At 57.4% G+C, this 12,797-nt stretch overlaps 2 protein-coding genes across 2 annotated transcripts; both read left to right on the top strand.

Annotated features, from left to right (window-relative positions):
* The first annotated feature begins 757 nt into the window (after positions 1-757).
* On the top strand, positions 758-4,831 carry LCN2 (lipocalin 2). Its single transcript, XM_081587057.1, has 7 exons — positions 758-1,032; positions 1,559-1,695; positions 3,102-3,181; positions 3,391-3,510; positions 3,716-3,817; positions 4,471-4,500; positions 4,623-4,831. The coding sequence occupies exons 1-6, from the start codon at positions 895-897 to the stop codon at positions 4,491-4,493; spliced, it is 600 nt and encodes a 199-aa protein (XP_081443183.1). The 5' UTR covers positions 758-894; the 3' UTR covers positions 4,494-4,500; positions 4,623-4,831.
* Positions 4,832-9,126: 4,295 nt separating this feature from the next.
* On the top strand, positions 9,127-12,726 carry BBLN (bublin coiled coil protein). Its single transcript, XM_081587058.1, has 2 exons — positions 9,127-9,435; positions 12,247-12,726. The coding sequence occupies exons 1-2, from the start codon at positions 9,357-9,359 to the stop codon at positions 12,417-12,419; spliced, it is 252 nt and encodes an 83-aa protein (XP_081443184.1). The 5' UTR covers positions 9,127-9,356; the 3' UTR covers positions 12,420-12,726.
* Positions 12,727-12,797: the final 71 nt, after the last annotated feature.

The raw sequence follows: 12,797 nt of genomic DNA, 5'->3' as shown, positions 1-12,797 counted from the left end.
CTGCCAAGGCAGGGGACAACACGGGTCCCATCCCTGGCCCGGGAAAATCCCACATGCCACAGGGCAATTACCCAAGCCGAAGCACCACAACTACTGAGCCTGCACTCTGAAGCCTGTGAGCCCACACTCTGCAACAAGGAAAGCCACTGCAACAAAAAAGCTAAAGAGAAGCCCCCACTAACTGCAACTACACAAAGGCCTAGAGCAGCAAGAAGACCCAGTGCGGCCAAAATGAAATAAATGAAAAAGAAACAAATCATCACCTTCTAATGCAGAGGGTGGGGGTTCCATCCCTGGTCAGAGAGCTAGAATCCCACGTGCCACGTGCCTCTCTCAGCCAAAACGTCAAAACATAAAACAGAAGCAGTATTGTAACAAATGACTGTTTGTTTCAGTACAGACTTTAAAGACTTTAAAAATGGTCACTGGGGGGTTGGAAGCAGGAGTCTCATCACACATACCCCACCTTGGGCTGGGGCTGAGCTGGGGCTCCTGGAAGCCAGAGATGACAGCTCGTTCATATTGGGGACCACCATCCACGTACAGAGCCAAGCAGAGTGAAGGGAAGGGGCACAGAGGGGGTGTGGGGGGAGCCCTTGTCCCTGCCAGAGGTTGCAGAGCTCTGGGGAAGGTCCCCTCCCCACCCCTGGCCTTCTGCCCCTGGTCTTGCACAATCCTAACTAGCGGGGAAAGGGGCAGAAATCTTGCCAGGTGTTTCAGCAGGAGTGCTGGCAGTTGCCTCACCCTTCCGGCATTTGGCAAAATTTGAATCACTCTACCCTGGGGTGGGCCGCAGGTCAGGTGGACCATAAATAGGGTCCCCCCAGGGAGCCTGCTCACTCGCTTCCTCCTTTAGCCGCTGCCTGGACCACTGGCCTCTTCTGCCCCGAAACCATGTCTGTAGGTCTCCTGTGGCTGGGCCTCACCCTGCTGGGGGCCCTGCACACCCAGGCCCGGAGTTCCACCCCCAGACTGCTGCGGGCCCCACCTCTGTCCAGGATCCCACTGCAGCCCAACTTCCAGGCTGACCAGGTAAGGGCCCCGGAGGGACAGCGGCCAGGGAAGCGTGTGAGCAAAGGGGAGGGGAGGTGAAAGGTCTTAGCGAACCAGAAAGGGCAGGATGCCCAGGCTTCATTCAGCTCAGCCTGCCCTCGGGCCCCCTGATGGAAGCCAGGCTCCATGGTCCCACATTGACCCTGACCTTGCTGGCAAGAGGATCACCTGGACAGACCTTCTCCAGGTCCACACTTTCTCTCATCATCTCTGTAGTGAGTGGATGATGGGAAAACCTTCAGTCCTCGCATGAGGAGGAAACTGAGGCCCAAGGGAGGACACCCCATCCCTAGCATCCTCAGGGCTCCCTCCTGGCCTGGCCTCCCCCATCTCCCACTGGCTTCACCAGTCCAGGAACTGAATGCCCAGTCCCAGGCCTGCTGCTCAGTGAGAGGGGCTACTGGCTCGGGGGCAAGCTGCCAGCAGTGCCTGCAGGGACAGTGCTGTAGGAGGGCCCTAGTGTGGTTTGTGGGTTCCGCCTATTACAGCCCCCCCCCCCCCGTAGTTCCAGGGGAAGTGGTACGCCGTAGGCGTGGCAGGGAATGCAATTAAGAAGGAAGAGCAAGACCAGCTTAAGATGTACACCTCCAACTACGAGCTGAAGGAAGACGGCAGCTACAACGTCACCTCCATCCTGTTAAGGTGAGAGCTGCCACCTCCTTGGGGAAAGTGGGGGAGACCCAAGGGGCTGCTTGAGTGTCTAGAGGCAGATTCATGTCACAGTCAAGGGCTGACCGGAGGAGAGGCAGTCACTCATCCTTCTGCTCAGCGGTGGATTCAGATATTAATATTTGTTCATTTCTTCCTGCGTTGTTGTTATTTATTTGCTAAGTTGTGCCCGGCTCTTTGTGACCCCTTGAACTGTAGCCCGCCAGGCTCCTCTGTCCATGAGATTATCCAGGCAAGAATACTGGAGTGGGTTGCCACTTCCTTCTTCAGGGGATCTTCCCAGTCCAGGGATCAAACCCGCATCTCCTGCATTGACAGGTGGATTCTTTACCACTGAGCCACCAGGGAGGCCCTCTTCCTTCATCAGATCAACATTTGTTGGTCATTTCAGTGCAGATAGACAGTGCTGGGCATGGACACAGGCATCAGGAAACAAGACTCAGACAGAGAGGTCTCTTGGATGGGGAAGAGGGTCCCTGAATCCAGCCTGGAACCCCACCCTGGTCTTCATTGAGGGTTTACAGGGAGGTAGCCTCCAGAACTGGGCCTTGAAGGAGCCACTCTGCCTCGGAAGGAGACACAGAGCATCCATAGCAGGGGCTGGTGGACTCTTGAGTCAGAGGGAAGCACTCCTTCAGGAAGCAGCAAGTCATCATCCAGCTACCCAACAGGAGCTGATGAGTGGCTTGGCAAGGGGGGCAGCCCGCACACTGCCAGGGTCCTCAGACACCAGTGCAGAAGTGATCTGGGGAGGAGTAGGTCTGAGCAGGGTCCCTCTGGGTATGGTGGAAAGAGAAACGGTGGCTGCCAAGGATCACCTAGCCCCTCTGGCACCCAGGGAGACTGAGGCTGGAGCATGTGTGCAGCAAGAAGCAGAGGAAGAATGGGTTTGGGGAGATAAGCTCCAGAACATCAGGAGAAAGGGTGGAACTCAGGTCAGGGTTGACCCAGGAGCTAGAGGAGTCCTTGGCATGGAGCAGACTGGAACCTTGGAGGGTGAATCCCCCAGGAGAGGTTACAGACAGGGAAGCAGCAGAGGGAAGATAGGAGTAGGGAATAAATGCCTGAGGAATGGGGTGGTGGACATTGTGTAGGGAAGACCACCAAGGGGAGACAGCCCTGAAGAGGAAAGGACAGTGGGTGCTAGAGGAAGGATCTGAGCAGGGTCAAGTGACCCGGGGGGACCAGACAGGGACATCCAGGGGTAGGCTCAGAGGCCCATCTGAGCTGGGTGGGGAATGGGCTGTCTTGGGCTGGGCCAGGCCAGGGGCATCAGAATCCCAGCCCCTCCAGCTGCAGCCCTGGCCCCCACCATGTCCAGCCCCAAGAGCGCAAGCCCCTGTCCCCTCTGCCCTCACTGACCCATCTCTCGCCCACAGGGACGAGCGCTGTGACTACTGGATCAGAACTTTTGTCCCAAGTTCCCGGCCTGGCCAGTTCACCCTGGGAAATATTAGGAGTGAGTCCTGAGGGAGGTGGGCCCTGGGGTTGGGCTTCTAGGGGGTGGGGGAGGGCAGAGTCCTCCTAGAAGGGGCACAGACCTTCCGCCCCTCCACACAGATGCTGTTCTATGTGGAGAGCCCCTGTAGACAGGTGGGGAACAAAGCAGCTTCCTCCTCCCAGCCAGGGTGGGCTGACCCCTCCCTGTCCTTCCTATCTTCCCCACAGGCTACCCCGGGATAAGCAGCTACATTGTGCGGGTGGTGAACACTGACTACAACCAGTTTGCCATAGTGTACTTCAAGAAGGTTCAAAGGAGACAGAGCTACTTCAAGACCACCCTCTACGGTGGGTCCTTCCCTTGCGACCTCGGGGACCCGCCCCCACCCAGCCCCTAGGTCCTCTCCAGTTCAGCTCCAAGCCCCTGCGGAGGGCCCAGGGAGGGAGGCCCTTCTGCAGACCCTCCGTGAGGAAGGGGTCAGAGGCCTTGTTCACACATTCAGCGATGTTCATAGAGTGTTTGCTGGCCACTCGCCGGCCATCTTGACCACAGGGAGGACCAAGGAGCTGACCCCTGAAGTGAAGGAGAACTTCATCAACTTCGCCAAGTCCCTGGGCCTCACCGATGACCACATCGTCTTCTCTGTCCCGATTGGTAATGGCCAGTGCAGACTGTCCAGGCCCACTGCTGTCCCCCCGCCTCCCTGGGAGAGGGGGGCGGAGGAGGGGCTGGGCCTTCTGCTCAGTCACTGAAGCCCCTCCCTGGGAGCCACTCTGGGTTCAGGAAGACCCTGCCCCAATCCAGGGATCTGTGGGGCACCCAGGGGTCTGGGGCCCAAGTGTTCCTCCTTGACAGATGAGGATTTCAGGCCCAGGTCCAAATTTTCCCAGTCTCTCGGCCCCGGGGGCCCCTTCCCCCTGCAACCCAGGCCCCTACCATCTGGGACCACTTCCTCCTCCCTCCCTCTTGTCCGGGGCCCCTTTCCTCCTCACCTTGAGGCCTGCTCACCACTGACTTGAAAGGCGGGCTTGTCTTCAGGCGGCCTGGGCTGGGCAGGGGGCTCCAGCCAGGTGGCCCAGGGAGCCAGCAGCCCCCCCATAGCTGGGGGACTGCCTGAGCTGCTCGTCCTCAGGGCTTCCTCCCAAACCCCTGCTCCCAGCCCTGAAGGGAACCCCCAGATCTGCAGTTGCTGGGCCAGGCTGGGGCCTGGGGTGCCCAGGGGCAGTGCAGGCGTCCCAATGGGCAGAAGTCACACACACACACACACACACACACCTGCCCATTCTGACAGACTCTCTCCCCTACAGACCGGTGCATCGATGACCAGTGAGCCTGCAGTGAGTACGGCTCGGGAGGGGGGCGGATGGGAGCCAGGGTGCAGTGGGCCCGGGGTCTCAAACTACCTTTGCGCCCCCGCCCCAGGACAGTTGCTGTCTCTACTTCCCCATCTCCCTCTCAGGTGCTTCCGGTCTCTCTTCGCTCCCAACCCCCTCAGGCCAGCCTTTGCCCAGCACAGTGCCCAGCTAACCCCCCCCACCAGCCTGGACATCAGTGACAGGAGAGAGCCCATAGACCCTTCTCTGTGTCCGGCCCCCCCAGCAGCTCCTTGGGCTGCCCCACAGATGCAGCCCTGCCTTGCCTGCTAAATAAACACGTGCCCTGCCCTGAGTCTGTACTGCTTGACTCTGTGCTCCTGGACTCCTGGGCCACTGGGAGGAGGACAGGCAAAGGCTGGGTTCACATCAGCATGGCTCCCGGAGCCCCTGGGGTCCTCATCAAGAGACGGCAGCCCCAGAGCCCATGGCCAGCTTTGGCTGGACCCTTCCTAGCTCTCCAACCCAACTCACTCCCAGGCCAGCAGCAGGCCTCACATGACCCTGACTTCAAGGAGTGACTGGCCCAGCAGAAACACTGAAGGGGCTACACCTCAATTCCACATTCGGCCACCTGCAATAGGCATCACTGCAGAGGCTCGGCCAGGGCCAGGGAGCTGGAGGGAGGCTGCGAGGGCTCAGGTGCTGTCACCCACAACTTCCTCAGGACCCCTGTGGCTGCTGGAAGATGGTAGCCAGGGCAGGAGGGGTGCACAGTCGGTGGCGCAGAGGCACGCCCAGCCTGAGGCTGTGCCAAGGGAGGGAAGGTCGCCAGGGGTGGTCCCTTACCCCTCTGATAGCCAACCCACCTGGTCCCTGGTTCGCCCAGGGATCACTCTCTGGCTCCCACTGGTGGGTGGCCGTGACCGTGCTGACCCCATTCAGTGTCCTGTCTTCATCCATGCCTCCCCTCTATAATGACCTCCAGACCACCAGGGGCAGAGCTGGGGGCGGCAGGGAGGTGAATACGCACCAGGAATCCAGACTCTAGAAGGCTCAAGGGCTCCAGGCCTGTACCCACCACTTGGTTGGGCCTGATAAGCCCTTGTTCACCCACAAGCCGGAGCTGGAGCCCCTCCCTGTCTGCATCAGGAACCCTCTCCCTGCCTCTTCTTCCACTTGCAAGATTAGAGGCTGGAGAAGAGGGGTTCTGAAGAAACCCAGGCTTCTCCACCCTCAGACTTGCACACGTACCCGGTCACCTTTTGAAACTGTGATAATCCTGGATAATCTCTCTTTCTTAAATTCTTAACGTCATCACCTCTGCAAAGGCCCCTTTCCCAATAAGGTACCATTCAGTGGTTCCAAGGACTCGTTGTTGTTTAGTTGCTCAGTCATGTCCAACTCTTTGTGACCCCATGGACTGCAGCACACCAGGCTCCTCTGTCCTCTGCTATCTCCCAGAGTTTGCTCAAATTCATGTCCATTGAATCAGTGATGCCATCCAACAATCTCATCCTCTGTTGCCCCTTCTCCTCTTGCTCTCAGTCTTTCACAGCATCAGGGTCTTTTCTAATGAGTTGGCACCAGGCGGTATCGGAGCTTTAGTTTCAGCATCAGTCCTTCCAATGAATATTCAGGGTTGATTTCTTTTAGGATTGACTGATTGGATCTCCATGCTGTTCAAGGGACTCTAGAGGTCCAAGGACTAGGACCCAGTTGTCTTCGGGGACTGTTATTCAGCCTGCCACACTGGGCTTGGGGAGGGAATGATGACAGACTTTGTGAGATGGGGAGTGAGAGGTGAACAGGGATCCTAGAGACAGGTCCCCACTTCTGATCGAGGCTGGCTGGGGTAGTGGCTGCATTGTCCTGTGGTCTGGTGTGTGGACCTTGATCACAGGAGTGGCATGGGCAGGGTCCGGGTTCGCTTTGGCTTCTGGGAGTAGAGAAGGGGCCAGCCAGGTAGTGGGCTTCATCAAATGCACTACCCATCTCCTCATCCTCCCACCCTCACTCAGCTGCCTGGGGATGAGGCTTTGGCTGGGCTCTCCTCTTCTCTCCTCCACCTGCCTCCCTCTGCCCAGATCTCTAGCCCCAGGCCCCAGGCACACGCTCAGGTCCAGAAGAAAGGCCACTCCTTGAATACTATGGTGGGGGCCGTGCCCAGTTCTCCATGGAGTCTGACTTCTAAGAGTACAAGCTGAGGGCCTCCCCTGCCTGGTTCCCATGATGGGATGGGAGCCCTGGGGTTGGGGAGGGGGTACCCTCTAGGGCTGGGTTGTCTCTCTGGAAAGAGGGGGTTAAATGCCTGGCAGAGGCGTGAGCAAGGCTGAGAAAGGAGGGTTGGTCACCTGCCTTTGGCTGACTGGTGAGAGGCCCTCCCAGCGACCATGGTGTTTCTTTTTTTTTTTTTTTCATGGTATTTCACTAAGACAGAAGAGCCCTGTGTCCTCTGATGGGCACAGAAACACCTGCGTCTGTGTGTAGCACACAAGTGTGCAGAGACACAGCAGAAACATCACATATGTGGACTCCTGATGCAATTCAAACACACGTATCCTTACAAGCACAGAACACCCAAAGAAAAACACAGACACGTGTTTTCTCCCAGATGTGAAATCATACCTGGGATCACAGGAGCCCACTCTGTGTGTGAGTCCACAGGCAAAGGGTGAAACATGAGGACACCCAGGCACAAGGAGCAGCAGACCTTCAGAGAGACATACAGGTTCCCAGAAACATGCCAACGCACGTAGGGATACACACCACACAGACATAGCAGGTGGATGGGAAGGTTCATGTATGGAGCCTGCTTGGGGACGCCTGATGCCCAGTTCCCCAGGCACACTCCCAGCACCCTTCCAAAGCCAAGACTCTTCCCTCTCCAGGAGTGGCCCAGGTGCTACCTGCCACCTGCTCCATCCATGGGCACAGTACATTCAGAGAGGGCTGGGGAGTGTTGCCAGCCACAGGTGGTGGGGAGTAAGTGGAGGCCTGGCAGGTAGGGGAATGGGAGGAGGGGTACCCACCCCTTATAGTCAAGGAGGGTGAGCTGACCCAGGTGAGGGATTGTTTACTACAATTCTTCCCACCTGGTTCAGCATGAGCCTCGCCTCCACTCCACCTGGTTCAGGGAGAAGGTGGGGCTGCCATCATGCAAGTCAGTGGCGGTGCTGACTGCAGGACGCGACTGCATCCTCCACGTTCCTCAGGAGAAACAGCAAGGCAGCTTCCGGGACAGAGAGGATCCCTCCTCATTGTCATCATCAGGGAACACACCTGGGCCTGACCCCCACCTGAAGGATGGCCTTCTGGCAGGAACTACCAGTGTCAGACCAGAACCAGGCCTTGGAGCAGCTACAGTGACAGGAATCCCAGTAAGTAAGCCCCTCTCCCCTGGACATGAGCCTGACTCAGCTGTGTCCCTGGCCAGGATCACAGCTGTGGGGCCAGCTCAGGAGAGAGAATTGCTGGCTGCATGACTTGGGGCAGGGCTCCCTTTCCAAGCTGGTAAAAAGGGTAAGGTATCATGGCAGCTGGGCAGACCTTATCTCAAAGCCTTCCTTGACTGACAGCCACAAGCTGCACTCTGCTGACCATGACTCTCAAGGAGGCTGTGAATGGATATCGTCCCTATACATTGTTGTTGTTGTTCAGGAGCTCAGTCGTGTCCGACTCTGCAACCCCATGGACTGCAGCATGCCAGGCTTCCCTGTCCTTCCACCATTTCCCGGAGCTTGCTCAAACTCATATTGATAAAGTCGGTGATACCATCCAACCATCTCGTCCTCTGTCGTCCCCTTCTCCTCCCGCCTTCAATCTTTCCCAGCATCAGGGTCTTTTCCAATGAGCCGGTTCTTTGCATCAGGTGGCCCAAGTATTGGAGTTTCGGCTTCAGCATCAGTCCTTCCAATGAATGCTGCTGCTGCTGCTAAGTCACTTTAGTCGTGTCCGACTCTGTGCGACCCCATAGACAGCAGCCCACCAGGCTCTGCCGTCCCTGGGATTCTCCAGGCAAGAACACTGGAGTGGGTTGCCATTTCCTTCTCCAATGCATGAAAGTGAAAAGTGAAAGTTAAGTCGCTCAGTCGTGTCCGACTCTTCGCGACCCCATGGACTGCAGCCTACCAGGCTCCTCCATCCATGGAATTTTCCAGGCAAGAGTGCTGGAGTGGGTTGCCATTGCCTTCCCCGCTCCAATGAATATTCAAGGTTGATTTCCTTTAGGAGTGACTGGTTTGCTCTCCTTGCTATCCAAGGGACTCTCAAGTCTTCTCCAACAACATAGTTCGAAAGCATCAATTCTTCGGCGCCCAGCCTTCTTTGTGGTCCAACTCTCACATCCATACATGACTACCGCAAAAATTGTAGGCTCTATACATTAGGGCCTTAGAAACGCGTCTCAGATTTCGCCCACGGGGAGGCGCCGGCTAGCTAGGGAAGAGTAGGGGTCCCAGCTGCCCTGCCCTGCCAGGTCGCTCGCCCGAGGTGAAGGCCGAGCCTCCACCACCTAAGTTTCTCCTGAGGGTCGCCCTGGACGGTCAAACTTGGCCGCCGGGAGAGGGGCGGGCCTGGGGAAACCGGCCAAAGTGGGCGGAGCTCGACTGTGAGGCAGGGTGTGGGCGGGGCTTGCGGTCCGTTGGGGGCGGCCTTTTGGGGGTGGGGTTCTGGAGCAGGGCACAGTGGAGGCGGAGCTCCAGTCTCCGGGCTCCGCCTTGGGGGCGGGTCCCGGCCGCCCCGGCGCGTTCGGCCGCGGCGTTCCACCCTTCCGGCCCGGAGTTCCATTCACCGCCTCCGCCTTCCGCCCCGCGCCGGCTGTCGGTGAGACAGTCGCCGCGTTCCATCGTCGCGCGTCCCTTGCGGCGCCTGAGCCCGCAATGTCGGGCCCCAACGGAGACCTGGGCACGCCGGTGGAGGCGGGCGCGGAAGGCGAGGAAGAAGGCTTCGGGGAAGCAGGTGACTCGGGGTTGGGGTGGGGGGAGCTGCTGAAGCGACGTTTGCTTTCTCGGGGGTGCCCTCCTGGGAGGGGGAATCGGGGCCGGGAAGAAACTGCAGAGCCCTCCCATCCCTCGCCCCAGGGAGGGTCCGGAGCTGCTGGCACTTTCGTGAAATTCGGGGCGAGCACCTGCGAGCTGGTCCCTGGAAACCGCAGCCCTGGAGAACTGTGGTCAGCCGACCCGGTTTTACAGATGGGGAAACTGAGGCCGCTTCAGGGATCACTCGCTTTTGGGAGGGGGGTGGATTGGGACCTGCTTCAGCCACCTCTTTCAGTCCCTGTGGAGATGGGGACTCCTAAAGGGGCGGGGCTGGGCGTGGACCCTCCTGGGTTAGCACGAGGGGCTATCTGGGTGGGCGTGCCGCCCTGCTGAGTCAGCATCCCCAGCCACCTTTGCTGGTAGTGGTCTGGAGCCTTGGCGAATGTGACTTGCTTACCCAGCATCCTGTTGCCTGCACAGCACTGTGCGGGGGGTAGGAGTGGGAGTGGAGGTAGGAGGCTGGGTAAGGAAAGAGAAAGATCAGCTCCTTTCTCACTTTCTGTAGACTCAGTTTCCCCATCTGTAAGATAAGAATAATGGTTTAGTGTCCCCCCACATTGAGATGTATCAGGATTAAATGAGAAAACAAATGAATAGTAGGCTCCAAGCATGCAAGTGTTCTGTAAATGGTTAGTCCCTTTAGCGTAATAAAGATTAGTGTATTAACTTAGAGGTCAGGACTTAGTAATTGCAGGGTAACTATAGACTCTGCTTTTGGCTTTGTTTTGGATAACAGCTTTATTGAGCGATAATTCACACACTATACAATTAACTCACTTAAATTGTACAATTCAGTGGGTTTTAGGATATTCACAGAGTTGTGCACCCATCCATCAAGACCACAATAGTTTTAGAACACTTCCTCACTCAAGATCTGCATTTTTATTAATAAAGAGGTAGAGTGAATGGGGTAAGCGGTGGGCTGCCCAGTTCCCCCTGGGCACTGCTGGTGAAGAGCAGCCCGGTGAGGTGCTGGGAGCTGTGAAGGGGGCATCCGGAAGGACCTTCCAGGAGTCATGTTGAGTGGAAGTTGGCAGATTGACAGGACTTAGGGCATAGAGGAGGGTGTCCTCAATGGAAGGCAAAGACTTGAACTGAGAGGTACCCTTGACACTTGACTCAGACAAAGCCCAGCCCCAGGAGTGGACTCACCCGCCTCCCCCAGCCTCCTCCCCACTTGGGTCTCTTGACCAGAATATGAAATGTTGCTAATAGTGACCATCTACTAAGTGCTTGCTGGGGCCAGACCCTGAGTTCTTGATATATGTGTTTGACTTCTCACAATAACCCACTTTTTGTCCCCTTTCCCCAGAAAAGTGCAGTAACTTGCTGGGATGGGGCAGAACTGGGACTGAAACCCAAGTGCCCCTGCTCCCCTAGCACCACCAATCAGCTGCAGGACCCTAGGCAGGTCTCGTCCTTCTTGGACCTGTTTCCCCATTTGTACCACAAGGGAGTTGGACTCTAAGATCCAACAGAGGCTTTCCAGGACTCTGTCTTCTGTGAGTTAGGACAACTCTGAGCAATGGGTACCCTTCCCCCAGAAGGCAGACACCTTTGCACCCTTATCCCAGACACTCTCTTCTGACACTGGCCATTCCCACATACCACCAGCCACTTCCCCTTTGTCCCATGCTGGCAGCTGAGTGTATCTGAGTCATGGGCTGGCTCAGAACTGGGTCCCGCAGTGGGCACAGGCCCAGACCTTGGGTCCTAAGAGACATTGTGTTGCTGAGAGAGGCAGGTCAGGAGTGTCAGTGGAGGAGAGTGATGGTTTCTGGTGGAGACCAGGGAAGGCTTCTTGAAAGAAGAGGCATTTGGAGCTGGTCCTTGAATAGCTGTTGTGGTTGAGGCATTCTGGGTGGCAGGGTCAGTTGAGAAAAAGCAGAAGGCTGGAAAGTCAGGCTCCATTCATTCATCGATTCATTCAACAAATGCTCACTGTATGACAGTGAGGGCATTGGGGAAACAGCGGTGGACACAAGACCCCTCTCGCAGAGCACTCACTAGTCTGGTGGGAGAGGCAGACCGGCACACAATCACAGCAATCGAGCTGGAGGTAAAGGCCGTGGAGCTGTGCGAGGGTCAGGAATAGAGGCCTGACCCAGTCTAGGGTGACATCCGTGCTGACACTTGACGGATGGGTGGGGCTCCTCCAGGAGAAGAGGAGGGAAGGCAGACAGAGGAGGACACAGCACACTCCAGGCAGAGGCCGCAGCAGGTTCAAAGGGGCTGAGGTGGGCAAAGGCAGGTATGAGAGAAGAAGGGAGAAGACGGGAGGTGGGGTGAGAGAAGGGAGCAGGGCCTGGGAGTCTGCCAGGAACCTTATCCTGAGGGCAGAGGAGCCAGGCAGGACTAGAGAGTAGGGTCTGCCTGGGGACAGAGGCCTGGATTGCCTGACTCAGGTGCATGGGCTCTGGCCTCTAGGCAGTTGATGTAGGAAGTAGAGAGACTTGGCACCTGGCAAGACTTCCCAGGCTGGACACTGTCTGGCTGACCTCCCTATGACCACCCTAACCCTAGAAAAAGATGGCACACTAAGCTATTTTTCCAATGCCTTTCTTCTTTCAGCATACACCCATTTTCCAGATGGTGACAGTGAGGCTCTAGAAGGAGAAGGGACTTGCCCGAAGCCCTTTTAGAGACAGGCTGGCACATGGTGGTAGTGGGGAAGGTGCCTGTGAGCCCTGAGGATATATGGGACCTTGACTGTCTTTCCCCTTCCTTCCAGAATACGCTGCCATCAACTCCATGTTGGACCAGATCAACTCCTGTCTGGACCACCTGGAGGAGAAGAATGACCACCTCCATGCCCGCCTCCAGGAACTGCTTGAATCCAACCGGCAGACGCGTCTTGAGTTCCAGCAGCAGCTTGGGGAGACCCCCAGCGATGCCAGCCCCTAGGCTCTGGGGTCCCCCAGCCAGGCCCCAACCTTGCCTTGCTGGGTCAGGCTCTGGCCTGAACACTCACCACCTGGCTTAGATACCTTCTCAAGGGCTGGCCGACAGATCTCCTGGAGGGTCTGCCTGCCTAGGCCACCTTTCTGGTACTTTCCTTGGTGTGCCTGGGCCAGCCCCCACCTTCCAGCATCCCCTCCTGGAGCCAGGTATGGGCCAGCAGCTCACCCACCATGCCTGCCTGCCCAACTCCTGGATGCTCCCCACTCTCCCCAGGCCTTGAGTGTCCACATTAAACGGGTCTCCAACACCACTGCGCCTCCTCTCTCTTCTGTATCCTGGGATGTGGACCCCAGTGGCCACCAGAGGTGAACAGGGCAGTGG

This window comes from Giraffa tippelskirchi, chromosome 4, assembly GCF_054371585.1.
Source record: "Giraffa tippelskirchi isolate mGirTip1 chromosome 4, T2T-mGirTip1v1.2.pri, whole genome shotgun sequence".
In the NCBI taxonomy this organism is placed as follows: Eukaryota; Metazoa; Chordata; class Mammalia; order Artiodactyla; family Giraffidae; genus Giraffa; species Giraffa tippelskirchi.
The sequence above is the reverse complement of the archived record's forward strand: the minus strand, read 5'-3'. Positions and strand labels throughout refer to the sequence as shown.

Coding starts and splice junctions, on each gene's coding strand:
- BBLN (XM_081587058.1), top strand. CDS start 9,357: ATGTCGGGCCCCAACGGAGACCTGGGCACGCCGGTGGAGGCGGGCGCG. Junction 9,436..12,246: donor AGAAGGCTTCGGGGAAGCAG/GTGACTCGGGGT, acceptor CCTTCCTTCCAG/AATACGCTGCCATCAACTCC.
- LCN2 (XM_081587057.1), top strand. CDS start 895: ATGTCTGTAGGTCTCCTGTGGCTGGGCCTCACCCTGCTGGGGGCCCTG. Junction 1,696..3,101: donor GTCACCTCCATCCTGTTAAG/GTGAGAGCTGCC, acceptor TCTCGCCCACAG/GGACGAGCGCTGTGACTACT. Junction 3,818..4,470: donor CGTCTTCTCTGTCCCGATTG/GTAATGGCCAGT, acceptor TCTCCCCTACAG/ACCGGTGCATCGATGACCAG.